The sequence below is a fragment of the Mastomys coucha genome, unplaced genomic scaffold (assembly GCF_008632895.1).
Source record: "Mastomys coucha isolate ucsf_1 unplaced genomic scaffold, UCSF_Mcou_1 pScaffold22, whole genome shotgun sequence".
Lineage (NCBI taxonomy): Eukaryota > Metazoa > Chordata > Mammalia > Rodentia > Muridae > Mastomys > Mastomys coucha.
The window spans coordinates 31,338,661-31,362,213 of NW_022196905.1; the positions used below are offsets into that span (position 1 = coordinate 31,338,661).

The following is a 23,553-nucleotide window of genomic DNA, read 5'->3' on the forward strand; positions in this document are numbered from 1 at the left end:
ATAACTGTAATTGTACTACTGTCATGAATCATAAATACCTGTGTTTTCTGATGGTCTTGGGCAACCCCTGTGAAAGGCTCATTCTACTCCTGAAGGGGTTGTGCCCCACAAGTTGAGACCCTCTGTCCTAGTGGGACTTGGGGAAGGATGTTACTTGAAATCTTGTTTCTCTTTCTGATATGGCCACATAAAATAATCTCCTTTCTCTGCTTTTCACTACTCCTCATGTGTTTAGTTGGGGGGAGGGCAGGCCTGTGTAGTGAGGGCTTGCAGACTCAGGTTCTGCCCCAACAACTCTAATAATAGCTGACCACTGGGACAGAGCATCTGGACCAAGAATGAGCATGATGACAGCTCAACAATGGATCGGGCCTGTGGGTGTGTTATCTGAACTGCACACGGGGCAGTAGGACCAGGGTTGTGCAGGTCTTGGGTCTGTATAAGGATGCTACACCCCCAACCCAGACCTGCCTGGGATGAATAGGGCCTGGGACAGAGATTCTGCTTTGGGCCTCAGGCTGCCATCAGGAGTCAGGACCCTTAGGGTGAAGGCTTCTCCCTGATGTAAACCCACTTCCAAGGATGGCAGGCTGCCTCCAGAGAAGTTTTAGAGTAGGAAGGGCAAGATCTAAGGACCCGGAACCCTGACACCTTTTCTTAGGTGTCTCTACTGGTTGCATGGGATGCATCCAGGCACCTATCTAATATTGAGAAGGAATATTTCAAGCAGGAAGTCACAGATACCGGCCAAGTGGATTTGGTCAGATGGCTAGGAGGAAGTAGGGCAGTTTGCGTGTTGGAGTGCTGTACAGACAGCCAGGAGGCGCCAGGCCCTGTTTGGATCCAGCCATCTAGCTCGGCTCCAATCTAAACATTGCTGTTTTCCATTTGAAATACTTACGAAACTGGCAAGGACGTCACGGTGCCTCTGGCCCAAGGTTCCACTGTTCAGGAATGTTTAAAAGAAGACCCAAGTTTATGGAAGGCTTATCAATGTTTTGTGACTACATTCCCAGACAGTCAACTCTTTTCCCTCTCAAAGGGATGAGGCTGGTGCTGAGGGGCTTGACAGCACGGGGAGGGAACAGCAGGCACGAGGCTCAGCAGCTGCCCATCGGCTGGAAATGCTGCTTCCAGACTGGAGAGCAGTGCTACTACACGTCAGGGTACTGTACGGCACTCCATTTATGCACAGGGGTCATTGTGCGGAAGCTCTGAGAAGTGCTGTCCTAGATAGGGACATGGAGGCTGGGGTTAGTTACCGTTGCAGGGCTTTTGGGCACATGGGGGTTCAAAGTAGAATGAGAAGTGGCACCCAGAATCCCTGACTGCTTGGGGTTCTCCCCAAATCTCCTTCACTCCCAGGGGAGATCAGTCATGAGGTGAGGGTAGAGGTGTGGTGGCCTGGGCACAGGCCTGTATCAGTCCCATTCTGGCTCTCTGAACCTTGTGTCTTCTGTAGATGGCATTGTCATGGATACCCTGCCTCCCATCAAGGCAAGGATGGGTTGAGGTCATCTCTGCTTTGATCCAGGAGTCCCACACAATCAGTGGCATGATGACTACATGTTGTGGTATTGTAGTAGAGGATGGGGTGGGGGCGGTGCTGGACAGCTGGCCACATCCACTGCTGGGGAAGATCCCCAAGAGCAAACACATGTACTCGTGGTCCCTGAATATCCTTAACATGTGGTGTTTGAGGCAGACCCATGGGGTAAGAGGATGAAGCTGCTACCACCCCAGTGTTCCAGGTGACCCTGAGGAAAATGGAGGCAGTCACATCCTTTAACGTCAGCCCAGGTTAGGTGATGAAGACTCCACATTACATTCTCCAACACCAGCAGGAAAGGCCTGTCTATATGTGTCAGATCTCTCTCTCTCTTTTTTTTTCATCTTTCACAGAGGCAGGCAGTCCTCACTTTCAGGACAGGAATCAAATGGCAGCTTGGAGACTCAGCTTTGTAATCTCTGGACTTGGGAGGTTTGAGATAGCAGGATCACTGAGTTCGAGGCCAGGCCAGGCTAGACAGTGGATTTCAGGCCATCCTGAGCTCCATACACAGCGAGACTCTATTAAGTTAAATAAAACATACCACTACAGAGGGGCACTTGCCTGCAGAGAGCCTGTCCCAGTTAGCTTTAACTATCAACTTAACACAGGCTTGAGTCACCTGAGAAGGGAGTCTCAATTGAGTGAGTGCCCAGATCAGAGAGGTCTGTGGGCATGTGCATGGGGTTTATCCAGTTAATAGATGTAGGAGGCCAGGTCCATGTTGGGTAATACCATTCCCTAGGCAGGTGATGCTGGGCTGTATAAGGAAGTTAGCTAAGCATGGGTCTGTGAGCAAGCCATAGAGCCAGCCAGCAAGCGCCGTTCCTCAGTGGTTCCTGCTGTACTTCCTTGGCAGTGAGTGAATACCTAGCAGGCCTGCCTTGAGTACCTGCCCTGCCCTTCCTCCGTGATGAACTATGACCTGCAAATACAAGCCAAGTAACCCCTTCCCTCCCCTAAGTTGGTTTTGGTCATGATGTTTGCCACAGTATCAGAATGAAACTAGCCCAGCACCATAACTCCTCCAGTCCCCGATGACAAACTCTGATTATGCCCCCGTGGAACTACCACACATGGCTGAATACAGCAGTACAAACCCCAGACTGTGACTTATGCAGATGATCCAATCAGTGACCTGGATTTCAATGATCCTTGCCACAAAGAAAACACTTTTCCCCCAAAGTCCAGGGTCAATGGCTGGGCTGACACCCACATGCTGTACTGGGTGCCTGAGGATGTTGCTGAGATCTCGGAGACCCTCACACCTGGATGGTGCCAATCTGCTACAAAGCAGATGGGGTCAACTGTGCGGGACATCAGTTCTGCCCTCAGTGACCCAACTGGCACTTTTTCACTGAATCTGGGTTCAGACATATTGTGATGCACACACACACACACACACACACACACACACACACACACACACAGAGACACGCATGCGCGCACATCAGACAAGGCTCCCTGTAAACAGACTAGAAGGCAGGGCTGGAGGTTTCAAAGTTTTTTATTTCGGCTGCCTTAGAACTTTGCTTTTGGCTCTGCCATACTAAACATAGCCAAGCTTACCTATGTACTGAAAGGGACACTCTTGCACTGTTTCCAAGTCCTGGGGTATTCAGAAGAGATCTCCACAAATTCCCTATCACCTCCAGAGATAGGCCAGCTCCAAGGCAGGCTGTAGTGTTCAGAGCCCAGTTTGGACATGCTATACCCAAGTAGGAAGCCAGGCAGGATGTGACCACTGGGGACAGCCCAGAAAGGTGAACCACTGTCAAGGCTTAGCAGCAACCAAATAAATAAGAAACACTATCATGAAGTCTACGTAGACACATATTTGGTTCTTTGAAAAACAAATCTAACACAAAGTAAGGAAGGGCAGGAAGGGGGCATGAAGAACTGGAGAGGAAGATTCATATCTCTAAAGTGCTCTTCGTGACGGAGGGTCTTTGGGGCCAGGCTCGGAGTTCCAGCTCTGTGGGGAAGGGTAGGATTATGAGTGAAGATAGCATGCAATTTCTTATGACACTCGGCATTCAAAGTGGACAGTGCTAAAGAGAACCACCCTCCAGCAGGATCTGCAGTCTGCAAGTGAGCACAGAGCCTGGGATCTCACGGGATCTAACCACATGAGAGCAGAGTACACACATACACACACACACACACACACACACACACACACACACACACACACACGCTAGGCACAGCACTGCTCTAGCTGGCTGGGTGGCCACATGGAACGACCTCACAGCAACATGCATCGAAGCCTCCTCCAGTGGCAGACACTCCTCAGGCGGCAGATAGGAATGGGAAGAAGAAGAAGTCGAAAGCAAACTTGAGGGCACCGTGCACCGTGCTACGCCAGTCCTGTTCGATCTTTACGTGCCTCCGGGCAGGGGACAGCTGTGTCATACAGTTGAGGCAGCTAATAGCCTTGAGCTCAAAGACGGGCCACTTGCTACCCAGGCGGCCCTCGAGGATGGTGCTGAACTCTATGAGGCTGCCCTGGCGCAGGTTCAGCAGCACATCCTTGAACTCACTGCTGGCGCGCAGAACAATATCCTTGGTGATGTCATCCTCTTCATGGCCGCGGTTGCCATTGGTGCCAAAGGGCATGCCCACTGTGATCTCAAACTTGTATCGGTCAAATTTCTTGATGTGGCAGGGGTGCTTGGCCAGCTGCTTGAGACGGCAGAGTTCCTCCTCAGCTGTGGACGTGTTACCAGAGCTACAGGATGGGTAGGCCTCACCATACAAGCAGCGCATCCAATCGCCCAGGAAGAACGGGAGCATGTTGATGGCCGACTCGGCGCTGTTGTCGATCTCGGTCACTCGGACATACTTGAAGCGTCCTGTCCACGTGACCCTGTGGCCCTCCAGGTGGCTGCACAGGATCTGGGTCCGTGCCATGTTAGTTTCCTTCCAGGCCCGTGGCCCACACAGGAAGCCGTATTGCTGCCAGGTGAGTGTGGAATTATAGACCTTCATGCCTTCTGACCGGTACACGTAGAACCAGCAGAAGAGAAGGATGGCTGTGAGCCACACCAGAATGAGCTTCACCATGGAGCTCCTTGTCAGGGACTTGACCATCCCCACCACTGAAAAGTTGGCCTTGGTCCACCAACGGAAAAGCAGGGGTATGCTGCAGATCATTGTGGTGACCATGATCTTTGTGAGGTCCAGCGACAGGAACCATCGGGCAAACTGCACGGTGCCCATCAGGGCAAGACCAGCCACCAGGATGGGGAGGGCAAAGAGAAAGAGGAAGTAGCCGATGGAGGCACGGACCAAGCCCAGGCCGGTAGACTGGAGCAGGATGACCACAGACAGTTCACACCACATGAAGCACACCAGGTAGGGCACCAGGTAGCAATAGGTGCCCTTGAAGTTCCTCAGCTGGGCCATGCGGAAGAAGAGGTAAAAGAGATAGACATAGAGCAGGCAGGGGAGGCTGACGTTGAGGATGATGAAGTGGCCGACGGGCACGGTGAAAAACGTCTGGCCAAGCATTTTCAGGAAGCGCCAGTCCACGGGCATGGTGGGCAGAAGGGACAGCAAGCCAGCAGCCACCTCGGTGACCAGGGCCCGCCTGGTGTAGGGCTCGGCAGAGCTGCTTAGGCTCATGTAGCTGGTCACTGTGAAGAAGGCAGAGATGACGGCCAGCTCTGAGCAGGGGATACAGTCCTTGCTGGCCAGCGGGAAGGAGAAGATCACGAAGATGACTGACAGCAGGAAGTGAATGTAGGGCTCCAAGTGGTTCCAGCCGAAGTTCACCTCTGCCTGTTCCACGTCCAGGTTGGGCTCGAAGCGCAGCAGCAGGTCGGTAAGAGTGCGGAAGTTCTCCCAGGCCTTGCTGTCCTGGAACACCTTGAGCGTACAGATGACCATGGACACAAAGGACAGGTAGAAGACCACCAGGGGAATGAAGAAGGCGAAGAAGTCGATGGTTAGGTTGCTGATGATGAAGAAGAAGATGAGGGCGTTGATGTGATGGGTGGGCACGATGGTGGAGAGCCAGTGCATGCCTGCCTTGGAGGCCACATCAATCAGGTACTCTTTGATCTCCATGATGGCGTGTAAGGGGTATTTCACCACCTAGCAGGAGACAGAGTGGAAACTGAATGGGACAGGAGCCCCTTGCCATCCAACAAGGACTGCCTCTAGTTCCCTGGTTCTGTACAAGGTGAATGCCTCACCTCAGGCTTTCCTACTACTCCTGGGCCTGGTCCTAACAAAGCCATCCTCCAGGAGCACCTCCCCCACACAAGTGCTCTCCATACTCCACAGTCCCTAGAGACCTGCCCTCCCCTAAGCCCTAAACCTCCATCCTAAGAGTCCCACTGTGCTGGTTTGAATGAGACCGTCCACCAGAGGCTCACATATTTGAATGTTTGGTTCCCAGTTTGTAGACTGTTTTGGAAGGATTAGGAGGCATGGCACTGGAGGTGGGATTTAAGGTTTCAAAAGCACACACCAGGCCTGGTCTTGTTCTCTTTCTAGGCCTGCAACTTCCAGATCAAGACTAATGCTCTCAGCTACTGCTCTGCTCCAGCGCCATGCCTGCCTGCCTGCCACTATAGCAGAGTAGACTAACACTCTGAAACTGTAAGCAAGCCCCCAACTAAATGCTTTCTGTTATAAGTTGCGTTGGTTATGGTGTCCCTCACAGCAATAAGACAGTAACTACGACACCCACCTGCTAAGGTGACCAGGGTCTTGCAGATGCCTTTTGTATCTAGGGGAAGACACCTGGGCTCCTAGATCCCCATCTCCCAAAAGTCAGGCCTCCTACTTCAAGATACAATAGCATGCCAGGTGGTGGTGGCACACACCTTTAATCCCAGCGCTTGGGAGGCAGAGGCAGGCAGATCTCCTGAGTTTGAGGCCAGTCTGGTTTACAGAGCAAGCTCCAGGATGGCCAAGACTCTACAGAGAAACCCTGTCTCGAAGCCCTCCCCACCCCCCCACAACAAAACAAATAAACAAAAAGGATACAACAGCATTGGGTTTCCCATCAGCCATTGTGTCCCTCTCCAGCGTATGGATATCAACACTGACTTTTCTCAGCTGCCAAAGGGACAGCAACCGTTACTTCACAGGCCACACTACACGTAACATATAGGTAGCAGTATGAGCCCCAAGGAAGGAAGGTTGGGAAGGCTCAGGGCTCAGTGCCCTGCCATCCCTCTGACATTGGAGATAAGAACACAAGCTGACTGGGAGTATAGCCACTGTTACCCAGCACACCAGAGGCAAGTGGCGGAAAGCCAGCTTCGGCTGAAACCTGAGAGGAAACATCCACACCAGATTTTCCATAAGTTAATAATGTAAAACATATAGGATTTTAAAACATTAAATTTGTTTTTTATTTTATTTTATACTGTGTTTTATAAAGAAGATAGAAGAGAATATGTTTGGTGGGGGTGGTAAGGTATGGGGTAAGGGGGTGCCTCTGTGGGCCCATGCTGAGATGGTATAGTGTAGAACAGAGTTTATTCAGGGCATGGGGAGGGGAGTTGTAGGGTAGTAAAGATAGAGAAAGGCAGAGAGAGAGTAGAGGAGTAGAGGCCAGCCATGAGCATGTGGAGAGAGGAGGGGAGGGGAATGAGGAGAGAGGTGGAGTGGGAGAGAGAGGACAGAGCGAGAGCAAGAAGGCAAGAGAGTTAAATTTGCTTTTTAAGAGGTCACCCTGACTCCTCAGGCTTGAGGAAAGCTGCTGGGCATCTAGAACATTCTTTGTGGGAGTCACATCAGTTCACAGAGGCTCCTGTCTGTGACGGAGAGGAGCCTCTTGGTCCCCTGCATGTCCCTTGCAAGGCAAGGCATGGAGGGCTGAGGCAGCCTGAATGAGACACCTGCGAGGGCCCGCTGCTCTTTCTCTACACAGGACTGGCAGTGACTGCCCTCAACTGGGACGGTTCCAAACATTGTAACGCGGGGCCTTGCTTACCCTGTCACAGACTTTAAATCTCTCTCTCCTCAAAGGACTTCCAGATCTCACAAAGCCCAGGCACATCACTGTGGCGTGGGGGACACACACTCAGATGGAGTGTGGCAGAAGGAAGCATCGCCGTGTGTACTGGAAAGCTCTGGCCTGAGGGTCCTTCTCCAGCACATCCATTCACCTACACTCCCATTAGCAAGAGTGGAGCCCTTCTTTGCCAAGAACCATACAGACCCCGGCGGATTCTTCCTCTCAGAGTAGGAGCACCATCTGGGAATCCTGTCTGTGAACAGGCTCAGTCTAGTGCAGTCTAGTGCAGGCTCAGTCTATGCCACCCTGATGCTCAGAACTTTCACGGTAACCATCATTTCTGCCCTGGATGGTATCCATCCTCAGGGTCAAGTGTGAGGTTTATCTGTCAACAACCTGGGGGCATGGCTCACACATGGGCCTTACCTCTCTGGAGAGTTGTGGTGAACTGCTCCACTCTTTCTTACTTCTTTCCCCATCCCCTGTAGTGGCCTGCTTCAGACTCCAGCCCCCTCTGAAGATTGTCTAGCCACTTCCTACTAGCGGACCCAGTTGCCCACATTTTAACCTAGTTGCTCCAGTCTTACTGGTGTGTGTGGTTCGTGTCTTCTTAGCCATAAACACCGGAACTGAGGCATGCACAGCTATGGGCTACACAACAGTTTCTCTGATGATAGACCCTGGTGTGGGCTTGGCTTTGTGGCCACACTGTGCTGAAGCACTTTCCTGGGTCAAACTGCCCAATACCCAGGGACGCTTGCATTCCTGCAGTCTGAGATATGGATACATCTGACCAGGTTCCTAAACTAACCTGGGCAGCTCTGAAGTGGTCCTCTGGCCACACCTGTGTCTGCACTGAGTCCCAACAACAATGTAGAGACTGGTCAAAGAAGGATACATTTCTGTATCTCTCCTATTCTCGCTGTCTCCCACCAGTGTCTGTTCTCCCAGCTCACCCTCAGTTTCCCTGTATGGTAGATTTAGTAACCAGGTCCATGGCTGAGCTGGCCCACAGACCCTACCACTTGGTTGGTGGAAAGGCATATTTAGAAAAGTGGCCTCTGTCCTGGGCCACAGACAACATCACTCACTACATAGTGAATCTAAATGTATGGGTGACTCCAACGCCTCAGCCCGCTGCCGTGGCACAAAGGCTCTGACTCTCCTACCCAAGTATACCGGTATGACCCTGCCTCTCTCTGCTTTCTGGGCTGAGGCACCCCCTCCTCACACAGGAACCTCAGATGACCCAAGGGACCCAGGTGTGTCTGTGAAGTTAAGGGCCTCTGGCCTGCAGCTTCCAGGAGCGAGTCAGGGTGCCAGGCAGGAGCTGCAGTACCTTCTGGCGTAGTGGCAGGTCCTCAGGGCTCTTCCCTGCCAGCTCGTCCTCATCTTCATCCTCATCCTGCAGGAACAGGTTGGTGGGGATGATGCCCTTGGCGTACTTCTTGGTGAGTTCCACAAAGTCATCCAGAGCAATGTAGTTCTTGGCTGAAGCACAAAAAGATACCAGGTTCTCCAAACCATACACCCACTGTGACCCTGATACAAACATGACACAGGATGGCAACTTGGGGCCCAGACAGGTTCAGGCACAGGACCATTTCTTGGGCAAAGACATGAAAAAGAACCTGTTTGGCTGTGGAGGAAATAGTTGGTCTGCCACATGCTATGCATGTGAAATGACATGCCGGTCTAGTCCCTAATGCCTAAAGCCTATCTTAAGCCAAGTCCTACTGCTAGACCGTCAATCAGCTGCACCCCTGGCACACTTTGATGACCTTCTTTCCACCATGCAGGGCCTCAGGATGCTGGGGACTAATTTCCCCGAGGCCACCCACCACCCAACCCCCCATACAACAGGATCTGTGGGGCTGCTACTCTCTGACCCCATCCACCATGACCCCAAAAAAGACCTACTACACACCCAATAACTCCTCCATCCAACAAGACCTACCATGTGCCTACCAAGCTCTCATCTTACAGCACTTATAAAAGGCCAACATAAGTCTGCCTTTTGTTCCCACCCCTACTAGGATCCCTTGAGGGTCCACTGTGTGTCTGCAAACCTCTCTCTCACCTGTATCTGTCAAGAGCCATTGGGGAATGCCAAGGACAGGTAAAAGAAATGTAGCATGTGTTCCCAGCCTTTAGGAGAGACGATGCTAGATACTGGCAGAGTCCCCAAGCACCATGGTCATGGTGGACACTCTCACTGGGCTAGCTTGGGGAGGCTGCACTCAGGCGTTAATATGATGAGTCACAGCTGTGAAGCCCTGCCCCACCCACTGGGCCTCACAAAGATGCTCCGGACTTAGCTCTCCTATCAGTGCCGTGAAGCCCTCTCCTTTATCTGTCCATCTTCTCCTGGATGGGAGCCTCGAGCCTATGAGCCACAGATTCCACTCTTCCACACTCAGGAAGTCATAGTCTAGTGTCTTCTAATTCTCTGACCCCAGACATTCCAACTTCCAGCTCGTTGGGTCTCCAGTCTCTCTCCCACCCCACGTGGGTGCTGTAACACTCTACATCTGCCTCAACACAAGTGTGCAGTGGGACACATCCCACACAACCTCTCCTGCCTGTTTATAGAGCTATCTCCCTCACTGACCTTTTAGCTCACTCAGGCACCAGCCCTGACTCTGGCCTTCACCTGGTGAGGACTGTCACGCTGAAGGTCTGTTTCCCACTGTCATCTGAAACTCCCAGTGAGGCTTAGGTCCCAGGGACCAAAACACTGTCATTCAAAGACACTGAACAAGAGTCCCTTTAAGCACAAGACCAGGTAGGGGACCCAGGCTAGGATATACAATTAAGAGAGGATGTGGTGCTGGGTGGTGTGCAGGAAGCGGGTGGCAGGATCGCAGCGCAGGATGAACGTACTCACATTCACTGCTGACAAGGCGCTCCAGCATGCGCCTCTGCTTCTGCAGGGACTTGGGGACTGGGCCTGGCTGTGCCCCTCCATCTGTAAGATCAGAGAGGATTGGGAGCTGGGGCTTCAGAGCTGTCCTGCACTGGGCATGGAACCTTAGAATCCTGGGCTATCACTGTTCACAGGGATCACAGGCCTTGGGGTTCCATCATATGCAAGGGCAGTATCCCTGGGTAGCCACTGCTGAGCCATCATGAGGAGTGCCAGCATATTCAGTGATGAACACACCCATGCACCCTTTCCCTCTTTGGCTGGCAGTGCCTCTCCTTGACTACCTTCAGCCAATATCATATAATGGCACCCTGTAGGTGAGGACCAGGTTCCCATTACTCCCTGTATCTCTGGTCTTGGAACCAGAAGCAGCCCAGTACGCTCTGACCAATAGATGAGCAATAAATGGAATTTATAGTCTCGTCAACATGCCAGTCACCTTCTCAAGCATGGAGGCCCAACCCTCACAGGAAAGGGGGAGGGCAGTTGTTGGTGAGACAGCTGGCCTACCCTGTTCGTTGACCTGCCCGACATTCTCCAGCAGTTCGGACACAGCCACCTGCTTCTTCTTCTTGGGGTTGAGTTTCCAGTACATGACCAGGGCAGCCTTGCGCACAGCCCTTTCCAGGTCAGTCTCAGAGGAGAGCTGCTTCACCTCAGCCTCGTTCTCAGAAGTGATGCCTGACAGACAGAAGCATTAGGCAAACCCATACTTCACAGCAGCCCCCCAGGAATGCTCCCAGGAGGCTGGGCACAGGGATGTGAGGGAGGTACAACTGACTGGCTTCTTTGACTCAGGGTAGATGGGTACCTGCCCCCAGAGTGCAGCACCCGTGCTCCAGGTTGGAGGCCAGGCTGGGCTGTCAATGCCTGAGTATCCACTGCAGCATAGGGTTGCCTGTGCTTGTTTCTTCTCACACCTCATCCTTGGGGACTCTCATCAGCAGGTACTAGAGACGAGGTTGCAAAGCAAGGTGCTGCGGGCCCAAACCACAGGTCTGAACAGGAACAAGCTGCCTAGGATAGGGGTCTGATTGACTGCCATTACCAGTGTGCATGCGTGAGGCAGGAAGGGGTATCCCTGTGCCCACACAGTTTCCCGGGCTGAGGCCCTGGGCAGGGCATCTGGGAACATGAAGTCTTCCATACAGAACAAAGAAAGAATGCCAGAGTTTCAGGGGAGTGAGGCAAGCAGAGACGGACAGGAACCATAAAATGGCATCATGTCTCTCAGAAGGACTGCGCTTTTTATCTGCACAGGAATCTTGGGGCAGGAATGCAGGGCAGGACATGCAGACCAGTTGAACCTGTGCTGCCTCCCCTTCCCACCCTCCAGGGCTATGCCCCTGCCTCTGCTCCCAAGTAGCCCTGGGAACCACTGGCACCCGATCATGGTTATGTGGCTTGCTCTCCCCTTTGCTGGCCAGCTCCAGGTTACTCCACCTGCCGTGGCCTGGGCCTCTGGTTGAGACATCCTGGCTGACACAATTTAATGGGGAAACCACTCCTTTTTTGTTTTGTTTTTCCTTCCCCAAACTACCAGTGAAGTTGTCAAAAGGAAAAGATTTGTATAGTAAATGTAACACACTGAAAACACTAGGATATATAAAGGAGAAAAAAAAGATACAAAAGTACTTCCCTGGGCTTTGGGTTATGAGTAATCTGTATCCTTGTGGCTTCTATATACTGCAAGTTTTACACAGCTGCATAAAAATTTACAGTTAAAAAAATAAATATCAAGGGGTTGGAGAGATGGCTCAGGGGTTAAGAGCACTGACCGTTCTTCTAAAGATCCTGAGTTCAATTCCCAGCAACCACATGGCAGCTCACAACCATCTGTAATGGGATCTGATGCCTTCTTGTGGTGTGTCTGAAGACAGTGACAGTATACTCACATACATAAAGTAAATAAAATATTAATAAATAAATATCAAACTATACAACAACAAAAACTGTGTGAAGCACCTGTGTCACTTCTTCCTCAGACTTGGAGCCTGTTAGATACTCACAGTCCAGGACACTTGGAACAGATGCCTCTCTATGACTCTAAGATTTACTTCCCCATCTGGACTAGAGCCCAGAAGAGAAGTGAGATCTAATTAATTACTTCTTGTGGACACCAAGCACAGGACAAGAGATATGGAATTGGCCTAGCTTGTGAAGTAGCTGGCAGACTTCAAAAACCTCTCAGCTGAGGAGATGACCAAAAAGACTTCGCCCTTCCCAGTGGCGTGGCCAGTACTGCAAACCATACATCCCGTGGGCAGCTGCTAGGGGCCTCACAGCCTTACCTCTCCGGTCAGCTAGGCACCGCCTCAGCAGCTTCACAGCCTCCCTCCTGCCCTGCTTGGCTGCCAGGATTAGCCAGGCCACGGCTGAGCAGCTGTTGAGTTCCTCATCTGCGTCGTTGGCAAGTCGTAGGTAGTGTTTGCCCACCTAAAAGCAGAGACATCCATCATGTGCCAGCTTCTGGGACACCGTCCTCCTCACTATAGGGCAGGCGAGGGGCCTTTTATAATGACACAATCCTGAGCTCTATGCTGTGCTTAGCTCCTTCTCTTGCTGCAGCCTACTGAGTGATAGAATGGCTGATTCCATTTGCTGCCTCTCAAACAGCTCATGCTGAAGAAAGGCAGCCAGGGGATGCTCTGGCCTTGGTCCAGATTACTACTTATTGTTATAATAGAATTATTTTTATTAAAAAAGTTATTACATTTATTTATTCAGAGGACAACTTATGGGATTCAGTTCTCTCCTTCTAACATATGGATTCTGGGACTCGAACTCAGATCATCAGGCTTGGCAGGAATCACCTTGACCTGCTTGAGCGGTTTACCAGCTCTGACAGATCTACTGAACACAACCTTGGCTGCTTGCTTACATGTTGTCATGACAGGTTTCCTCTTTTTCATAGGAAGTTTGATTAGTTTAGACAGATTGTAGAGACCAAAATATTTACTATCTGGCCCTATGCAAAAATGCTCCCTAATCCAGTCCAATCTTCCCACTCTACAGATGGGCAACGTGAAGCCAAGAACACAGACAGGCCAGGAAAGAGCTGGGCATGCTCCCTAGTTCAGGAGGCCTGGACTATAGGCTGGGGAAAACATCACAGTTCAACACAGCACTGGGATGCTCTCTAGCCTACAGAGGCACAGGCATAGGCATAGGCACAGGCTGGGAATGACTTCAGAGTGCCTCAGATACAAAGAGAAAACTTTCCTGGTGTCTCTGCATAGATCCCTTCCTCCTTCTTTGAGGGTTGCAGGGTGGGAAGCTCCAGGAGTCACTTGCTTGAGTCACAAACATAGGAGTCAGAAGTCACTCCAAGCCCCTGTGTCACACAGTAACCCCCACCCCCACGATGGGCTGAGGTGAGGCTGGAAGTAGGGTGGAGTCCTCTGGCATTCTAGACCTTGGGATGGGAAATTGCAGGTTACTTGGATTGCTATGGCAGCCTGCAGAGTACTAAGGACAGGTTGGAGGAAACAAAACCCTTCCTGGCCACCATTGCAGCCAAAAAGCGGGCCTGCTGATTCACACCAGCCAGGGCATCATGAGGAGAGAAAAGCTGGCCTATCGGGCCTCTGTCCTCCTCTCCCTCCTCCCTCCCTGTGTACTTGGGTCTCTGACACTCAGCAAACTTGTCCTGCCTGAGCTCCTCCACTCCTGACTTTCCTGTCCCACAATGCCCTGGCCAGAGGAGGCCTTCAGCTGAGACAGACCCTCCTTAGGGACAGCTGGACCTGCAGACAGCTGAAAGAGGGTGGGTAGGCAGGAAGGAGGGAGGGTACCCTGGAGGAGGAGCACATGGCCAGGATATGTGTAGGACCAGAGTGGTGAACACAGGTACACCAGGAAGGTACTGAGGGACAAAGAAACCCACCAAAACCTAACCAATATGGAGGGTGGCATAGCTGTGCTAGCTCCCTGTTCCTGCTGAAGAGACCAGATCCCTACTCCATGAGCAACAGGACACCAAGGCAAACCCATTGTGCTGGGGTCATGTCCTAAGATTCCCCCAGACACTGGTTCTCCCTCACCTCTGTCTGTGCTTTGGGGTCTCCAGCCTTAGCTTTCTCCAGGACTTCTTCAAAAGGGATCTCCACATCTGCCTTCATGGGACCTTGAACAGGAAGAGAAATCAGAACGTCACACAGCCAAACTTTATCACCCATCAGTGGAATGGAGGCTGGCCAGATCAGGTTTCAGGGGCCCTGCTACCTGCTCTCACATTAACATTGAGGCAAGAGGCAGGAGGTTGAGGCTCTGCCCTACAGGTTGCTTTCCAATGCTTCAAGCAAACCAAAACAGGGGCAGCCAGTTCGATATTAGGGCTGTGAGGACTGTAGTCTGAGAGGCCTGAAAGAGCAAGAGTGCACACCAATACTCAGCAGACCGTGTCGCTTTGGAGGGCACAGCTGATGGGCATTCCTTTATTCCTTAAGATGGGTGTCTTCCCTGTCAGGGCTGTTGTGACAAATGCTGTAGGCTGGAAACCTACAAACTGGATTTGATTGTTTAGGGCTCTAGAAGTCTGAGAAGTCCGAGTTACAGTACCTGCAGACTGGTTTCGGAAGGGCCTGGTTTACAGTTCATGGTGGCATCTTGCCCTGCCTTCTCATGGAAGGGGCGAGACAGCCCTTCGACCTATTCTGTAAGGGCACTAAACCCATTTATGAGGCTCCTCCCTTATGAGCTCACCATGCTCCAATAAGAAATAAATAACCTTGTCCTGGGTTGCAGGGAAGTGCACACAAGCCTTGCACGGCACCTCCTTGCATGGTTCAGGGATGCACACAGTCAGGGCTATAGAATCTACACTGGGCCATCCTCTCATGCCAGATTGGCACCATGGCAGGTCCTGACCTCTGTGAGCCCCGAGACAGGGGCCTGACCATCTCTTCAGTTAGTGCTCTCCCACAGGCCCCATGCACTTGAAAGAATCTTGCATGGCATGCTAAATTGGCATTTCTGCTGGCCATCTTAGGGAGGAGATCCCCTCAGGTACAGCATCCTTTCTGCTAACACCAGCTCCTTCATCCATCCCGGCCCCCAGGTGTGCACCAGACTGCTGTGGTTCACTGCACTGGATCTAACTGGTCTCCATGCCCCAGCTTCCAGCAGTACAGCTCAGCAAACTCAGGACAGAGGGGGAAGAGTGTGTTGGGCTGACAAGGAAGCAGCTATGAGCAGGTGCGAAGCAGCCCTCTGCCCCCCACATCCCAGCACACCAGCCTTCTGCACTCCACATCCCAGCACACCAGTCCCCTGCCCCCCACATCCCAGCACACCAGCCCTCTGCCCCCCACATCCCAGCACACCAGCCCCCTGGCCCCCACATCCCAGCACACCAGCCCTGCCCTCACTCTGTCTGGCAACAGTGCTGCCTGGCTGGAGCTTGATTCCCTGAAACAGCAAAGTGGGAGAAGTTCTTCTGTTCATCAAGAACAGGGCCATGCTCAGGCACACCAGGTACCTCTGGTATCCTTCCCTACCAGCCGTGACTGTGCGCCAAGTCCCTCTGAAACAGCCTTCATAAGCAAGCCACCTTTTGTTTTCATACCGAGCCAACTTATACCTTAAGTACCGTAAGTTTCCCAATGCATGCTAAACCCTCCCAGAACACAATTATAAACATGTGACCAGTAAATCTGGCACGGCATTGTGTCTTTCACATGCTAAACTCTCCCCATTTCCTCATCCTTGGTCCTAGGTCCTTGGCCTCCAGTGTTTCTGCCCCTCTCATGACAGCCATCATGAGGGATGACGATGATGAGCAAGAAGAATGACAAAGGCGCCAGGGTCACATCACCCTTGTGGCTAGAGCAGAGGACTATATGTACCATCAGGGTTTTCCCACATGGGGCAGTCAAGGCCACTTGGCTGAGGAGCTCCACAATAAACAGAGTAATTGGGGCTACCCTGGGCCAATGGGGTTTCCCATGGAGGATAGCCAAGTTGAAGGAGCCTCCCACAAATGGCTAGGGATACTCATTTCTCCACACAAGGAGTGTTAGAACTGAGAGAGTCCCCCACATGGGACAACCAGGGTCACTCTGGGATGAGGGGTTCTTCAAAACATGTGTGGCCCACCCTTCTGGCCTAGCAAAGCCTTGGGGAAGGCACAAAGGTGGACAACTGCCCAAGTAGTTTAGTGGCCAGAACCAGGCTAAGACACTTGGCTCCTACCACCAAGCCGGCAGGCAGTTACTGGGCCCAGAAGCCATAGGCACCAAGCTGATGAGACTCCTGTCCTTGTCACGGCCCACTCTGAGAGCCAGTGAGGACAGCCATGCTGTCAGCTCAGGTGACATGATGACTGGCGACATCAGCCCTGCCTGGAGAGCCTTCCTGGAGAGGTTGACATTAGAGGCTTGGAATGCAACCAGAGGCTGTAAGTAACAAACAGAGGCATGCTGCCAGCTTTCCAGAAGACTCAGAGAGCATCAGCGGGAACCTCAGGGACAGACAGGGCAGCTGACAGTACCGACCGGGTCATGGCGTGTACTTGGGGACGTGGGCCAGGTCTTAAGTGACCAACACCGTGACTCAGAGGGTCGTTCAGCTGTGTGGCCTAAGGTCAGCAAGGGTAACATGTTCCCACACCCACATCTATGTTGGTCCCTCACACCTAAGCAGTCACGGTCCTACCAGACGGAAGTCCTGTGAGGCCCAGAGATTCTGGGGAGGCCCAAAGGGATGAGGAGAAAAGGCTGTAACCAGGCTGGGACCAAGATGGCCTATCCCAGAGACCTGTGCTTGATCTAAGGTACATCTAAGGCCAGGAGTGCAGATCCATACAGTACAGCCTATGTTCCTTCCTCCTGTCATGCCAGGGGCCCTTGTGTAGCACTCCAGCCCATAAGTCTCTGACAGAGCAGGGTAGCACTGCTGCCTAACCCATCTGTGAGCCCTAGGCAGCTGAGGACTAGTCAGCCTTCCCACCAGAGGAGCAGAGCAGGACAACATACAGCATCAGTGGACCAGGCTGAGTCTCCCTGTCCCCTGGGTCCCCTGTTTCACCAAGGCTACCTAGGTCAGTAGGACCAGGCTCAGGGCTTCTGCTTGAGCACAGTGACAGGCCTCCTTGGGCCTGAAGATCAGGACACCTATGAGAAGGGGTTGGGCTCCTCTGTTTACTGGCTGGGCACAGCTGGAGATGACTCATATATGGCTCGCAGCACTGCTGGGGCAAAATTCAGAATGGACCCATCTCACTGTTCAGCCATCTCTACTGCTTCCCCACAGCCTCATACTTTCCCGTGGCCTTCCACTAGTCCTTGTCACTGGTTTCCTTTGCTGTCTGGTCTCAGGAGCACCCAAGTCCAGCCATGACCACCATCAGGAGCAACTTCTTATGTGCTAAATTGCCAGGACTAACAAAAAAGCTGGGAAATGTGCGTGTGCTAGCAAGGTTCTACGCACCAGAAGCAAGTCTGGGGGATAGTTGGAAAATAGGGACCCCTAAGCAGCTCTGTTCCATGTCCTAGGCTTTGAGAGGCAATTTAGGTGACATTTTCTCCAGGCAAACTTCCGATGCCCTGTAGAATACATAGACAACCCCACGTTCCCTCAGGGGCTACAACCAAAGTCTCCAGTACTGGGATCAACCCCACGGCCCCAACCACTCATTTGCCACTATGCTGCACAGGCCTGGGAACAATCGAATAAGGCAGTCATGAGCCTTGGAGCCTCTGTTGCCAAATCCACCAGGCTCCACCCTGGGGAGAGGTAACTGGCTTGATGCACTTAATGCTGCAGACTGTGCAGCCTAGTGAGTGGTCCCTGGACACAGGGACTCCATTTTCAAGGCACACATGTTCTTTGTCCTTGGCCACCAAGTCCCTGGTGGCCCACTGGGTAAGCACAAGATCAAACTACTCCTAACTCCTGTTTCTCCCTCCCTAGCTGGGGACCCTGGGTCCACTGCTTCCTTTTCTCATTTGTTTTCTCATCTCTGACGAAATGGCAACAGGTGACAGTGCCTGTCCCCAGGCCTGAAGTGGGGGTGGGGCTGGTGCTTCAGGAGGTCTAAAGAGGTAGTATGTAAAGATGCATGCAGTAGTTACATATTAATTAGCTGAAGTCTTCCTGACAGAAACTCTAGGCCCCACTGTTCCTGCCAGCAGGGCAGGGCCTAGCATCACACACCAGTGACCAGGGACAGAGAGTTGAGGCTTAGACATTAAGGACTGGAACCTCCTCCACACTGCTACCCGCCTGGCTGGCTCTTCCCAGCACCACTGTGGGCAGAGCACACAGCTGACACCTGCTTCCTGGTGGTATCTGAAACTCACAGTCTGGGCCTTTTACTAAGTTACCCAGATTGAAACCCAGCTTTCCGGCTATGGCTTCTGCCCCCATGGCCACACAATAACAGAGAGAAGGCTGTGGGTGGCATTTGGCACTGGGTTTGGATCTGGGCCAGGCCTTGCCTACCTTAGAGGCAAGCTGAGGGACACAGTGATATTCTTTCTTAGTCTCTCTTTCTCTCTCCCTACCTCCCTTCTTCTCTTCTTCCCTCCCTCCCTCCTTCCCTCCATCCCGGTCTTGTCTTCCCTCTCTCCCTCTCCTTCCCTCCCTTTCTTCCTTCCTCCCTCCCCCACCATCTCTTAAGATTTATTTATTTATTTTATGTACATGAGTGTTCTGTTTTCATGCATACCATACCATTAGAGAGAATCAGATTCCACTACAGATGGTTGTGAGATACCATGTGGTTCCTGGGAATTGAACTTGGGACCACTGGAAGAGCAGCCAGTGCTTTTTAACTGCTGAGCCATCTCTCCACTCCCCCACCCCCCCCCACCACCAGTGATCTTTTAAGACGATTCATAAAGCAAAGGGCCTGAGTACGGGACAGTGCTGAGGACGATGCTGCCAGGAGCCTCAGCCCTGGCCAACCAGCTGTGCCAGAGAGGCAGCCAGAGTGGTCCCTTGGGCCAGACGCTGAAACTCCAGGCCTTCCTTCATCTGTGGACAGGCTGACAGACAGGGGTATACACAGGAGGTGCCAGGTGGGGACGCTGCTGGGTTGGAGTGGTCACTGAGGGTTGCTAGCCTCTCTCAGGGGGAAATTAAAAATATCAATAACTGAAACAAAGTGACAGAAGAAACTGACCAGGATGAGAGGTGCTACCCCATCACTCACCCTTCCCACACCAGGCACTACCCCATCACTAACCCTTCCCACACAAGGCACTACCCCATCACTCACCCTTCCCACACCAGGCACTACCCCATCACTCACCCTTCCCAAACCAGGCACTACCCCATCACTCACCCTTACCACACTAGGCACTACCCCATCACTAACCCTTACCACACCAGGCACTACCCCATCACTCACCCTTACCACATTAGGCACTACCCCATCACTCACCCTTACCCTAGGTACTACCCCTACCATGCCAGCTGCTACTCCATTACTCACCCCTACCACACAGGGACTAAAGGGAGCCTCACACCAACCCAGCCGTATATAACAAGGGATAGTCTCAGCATTGCCTGTCAGTAGCAAAGGCCACATAGGCAGGCATCCCCTCTGTACAGCCTGTGGAGAGAAGTAATTTGACGCAAACCTTCCCACAAAGATGAAGCCCCACTCTGAGACCAGTCTCACTGGGAGGCAAAGGTCCAGTGGATGACACCACACACTGGCACTTAGTGTCAACCACAACTACGAAGTGCACACAAATGCCAAGGGTGCAGAACTAACTGGAGGGGATGAGCCTGGTGCACAGGACCCAGGGCCTGAATCAATGCTAGTGGGTTGCCACCAAGAGGCAGCATTCTCCTCCTGCACTGTGACAGGCCATGCCCACTCTCCACACATGGTCCTCGGTGCTCTTTTCTGACAGGCTCCTGTCCTCTGTCCCCCAGGTCCCTGTAGGACAGACCCTGTCCTGCACTGCTGGACTCTGATCACTGCTGGTGCCGATACTGGAACTCTCACTCATTTCACACGATGCTAGCCCCACCCTTAGGTCTGGCATCTCACACAGGAGAGGGGCACATGCTGCCTGAAGGTACAAGAACCTGGGAGGCTAGAGGCTGACAAGAAGGTCCAGTGTGATCACACAGCCCAGCCCCTGCAAGGCATAGAGTCCCATACTCAGTCCTTAACCATTGCACCGCCTGCTTTGTCTCAGGAGACTTCTGAACCAGGGGCCTGGGTGGCAGCTATTCCCAAGGCTCAGTTTTCACCCAGCAGAGGGCTACGAGGTCAATTTAAATGCACCCTGAAAGAAGCATTTTTTTTTTTTAAATTTAAGTAAGAGACTGGGAAGAGAACATCAGACTGCAACACAGGAAGAGGCTACTTCTCTGAGAACTGCTATCCCTACAGAGTGCGTGTGCGTGTGCGTGTGTGTGTGTGTGTGTGTGTGTGTGTTTGTGCATGCACGCACATGTCCATATATGTCCCTCCACAGGTGCCAGGTTGCAACAGAATATGTAGTTCTTCCCATGGGTCAAGGCTGGGAAGAGTCAGTCGTAGGAGACCTCAGAGCAAGTGGTATCCCAAAAGGTAAGCTGAGCAGAGCATTTTGGGGAGGTTCTCAGTGGGCAAAGAGGAGGTGCTAGACCACGAAGGCCGCTCTGAGGGACACTGAATGACAAGTGACAACCCAGAGGTAAGACACAGGACTGGCAATAAACTCCCAAGCCACTCTGAGAGCTGGGGGTCCAAGCAGGGACACTGAGAAGGCAGGCTTGACCATGAGCATCTCTGAGCCATGAGGCCCACCTATAAACTGCTGCACAGGAGGAAGGAGAGAGACACTGATTGTAGGGATGGTCACACGGTTGACATCTACACACACTTTGGATGCTGCAGCCTCAGTTCCGCAGAGCTTTTGTAGGAGCCTGGTCTATGTGCCCACCCTGCTCCCCCTGCTGTGGGCTGAGATCTGGAGAACCGGCCCTGCCTCCTTACCAGCTCTATCTGCTGCTTCTCGGCTGCCGGTGTGAGGGGCCCGAGGCTCTGGAGTGGTTGCTTCCTCAGCACTTCGTCCAGCACTGGGATCAGCCTGAGGTCTGGGAGCACAAGGCGGTTCAATCTTGTCCTGCTCCAGTGAGGTGGTAGCATTGAGCCGGGCCCGGGCCTGGGGCTGTGGTGCGGGTGGAGGAGGTGGGCCAGAAGGGCTTGGAGGTGGGGTGCCTGAGTTCATCTTGCCTGCAAACAAAGAGGAGGATTAGATACACACAAAAGTCCCTGAACCAGCTTGATGGTAAACCAAGAACTGGGTGTGATTGCCAGCCTCAGCAATCTCATTTAACTTGACAATGCCACAGGGCAGCCTTGAGTTCCCCTCCCATCAGGTCAAGCCAGGTGACCTTGGGCTTTTGTGCCCTCATCTGAGAAAGGAGGATGAAGCTGATGACACAGTGGTACCCTGAACATAGGGCCTGGACCTGGGGGATGCATGGGACCTACATGTGTCACCAGCAGCTGTCAAAGTGGGTCTCTGCAGACAGAACAGCTGAAGTTGTTAGGCTGGTCCTAAGCAAACAGTGGGCTGTTTGCTTAGACAGAGACACGGCCCAGGGGCACATGGAGATGAACCAGAGACTGAAGTAAGACAACCGCAGGAGAACAAGCACCAAGGACTGACAGCCACCCTAGAAGGTGGAGAGATGAGAACGGCCCGAATACAGCTTACTTCTGCCTTCTGATTCCACAACTGTAGACAACAAACTTCAGTAGACGCACTGATTTCTAACAAAAGTTTAAACAAATGAACACAGGGGCAGGAGAGACAACTCAGTTGTCTGCTCTTCCAGTGGACCTGGGTTCAATTCCCAGCACTCACATGGCACCTGACCACTGTCTGTAACTCTAGTTCCAGGAGGTCTGATGGCCTCTTCTGGCCTCTGTGGGCACTGCATGTATACACATGGTACACACACAAAAATGTAGACAAAAGCTCTCATATACATAAAATAAAAACAAGTCTTTAAAATAAACAAGCACTCTGGTATAGTAACATTTGTGATAAATCTGAGGTGGGGGGGCACAACTGGTGGATCACAAGTTGAAAGCAGTTCTGACAGAATCCTGGAGACCAGGCCCAGCTCTTTGTTTTTTGTTGTGTTGTGTTTTGTTTTGTTTTGCTTTGTTTTGTTTTGAGATAGGGTTTCTCTGTATAGCCCTGGCTGTCCTGGAACTCACTCTGTAGACCAGGCTGGCCTCGAACTCAGAAATCCTTGGCCTTGGCCTCCAAAGTGCTGGGATTAAAGGTATATACCACCATTGCCTTGCTTCGGGCCCCAGCTCTTAATGCATATTACAGAAAGCCAGTAGTGGCATGAGAGGTAACATCCAGTATATCGTGGGTGGGCAGTCAGTATGCAACACCGGTCAGCAAAGGGGCCTTGCATGGTGCTTAGCAACTTGGAAAATAACAGATCATCATAATTGAGGCAGTCATGAGCAGAGACCAGAGACCATGGAATAGCAAGCACTGGAGGATCTGAAGCCTAGAAGGACTTTGAGGGCACAGACCTAAAACTGCTGGACCTTGCACACTGGAGTGTGATCCCAAAATGAGGCCATTCCTCAGATCCCAAATGGCCCTCCTCAAAGCCAAGGCCAAGCCTGTCCTCTTCATTACTCTTATGGGAACAGGCTAGGGAGTCTGGCAATGAGGAAATAGAAATCTGATTCAAAGGGGGCCTGATCTCTTGGCCTGGGCTCCCAGCATGTGAGCCTAAATAGCCATGTGCCTTTATGTGCCTTTTCATGCATCAATGTCCTTATCTAGGACCTAGAACCTAAGATATAGTTCTATGCTCAGGGTGGCTGTGAATGCAGGGGATCCAAGTTGCAAGGGACCAGGTCTTAGCATCTATCCCTGAGCCTGGCCAAATAGCTCCCTGATGGAAGGTTTTGTACAAAACTGTGTCCCTGAGAAAGCCAGGGATGGCCCGAGATCTACACTCTAGTCACAGGCTTGTCCATTTGTGCTCTACCCCCAACTACGAATAGGTCCCATTGATAGGAACCGTATCCAAAGAGCAAAGTAGATTTCAATCTAGCATTCTCCTGCACAGGGCAGAGTCCTTAATTCAATTTACTTTCTTCTTTTTTTTTTTTTTTTT

The 23,553-nt window shown here is 52.1% G+C and overlaps 1 protein-coding gene across 1 annotated transcript in view; it reads right to left on the bottom strand.

Moving 5' to 3' along the window:
- Window positions 1–3,038: 3,038 nt before the first annotated feature.
- Window positions 3,039–23,553, bottom strand: part of Wfs1 (wolframin ER transmembrane glycoprotein) — a 25,687-nt gene continuing 5,172 nt past the window's right edge. The window contains exons 2-8 of the mRNA XM_031341899.1: window positions 21,389–21,628; window positions 14,493–14,575; window positions 12,741–12,885; window positions 10,960–11,130; window positions 10,411–10,491; window positions 8,863–9,014; window positions 3,039–5,644 (exon numbers count right to left, since the gene is read on the bottom strand). Of these exons, the coding sequence (XP_031197759.1) occupies window positions 3,839–5,644; window positions 8,863–9,014; window positions 10,411–10,491; window positions 10,960–11,130; window positions 12,741–12,885; window positions 14,493–14,575; window positions 21,389–21,623 (2,673 nt within the window). The 5' untranslated portion in view covers window positions 21,624–21,628 and the 3' untranslated portion in view covers window positions 3,039–3,838. The remainder of the gene's footprint in view (window positions 5,645–8,862; window positions 9,015–10,410; window positions 10,492–10,959; window positions 11,131–12,740; window positions 12,886–14,492; window positions 14,576–21,388; window positions 21,629–23,553) is intronic.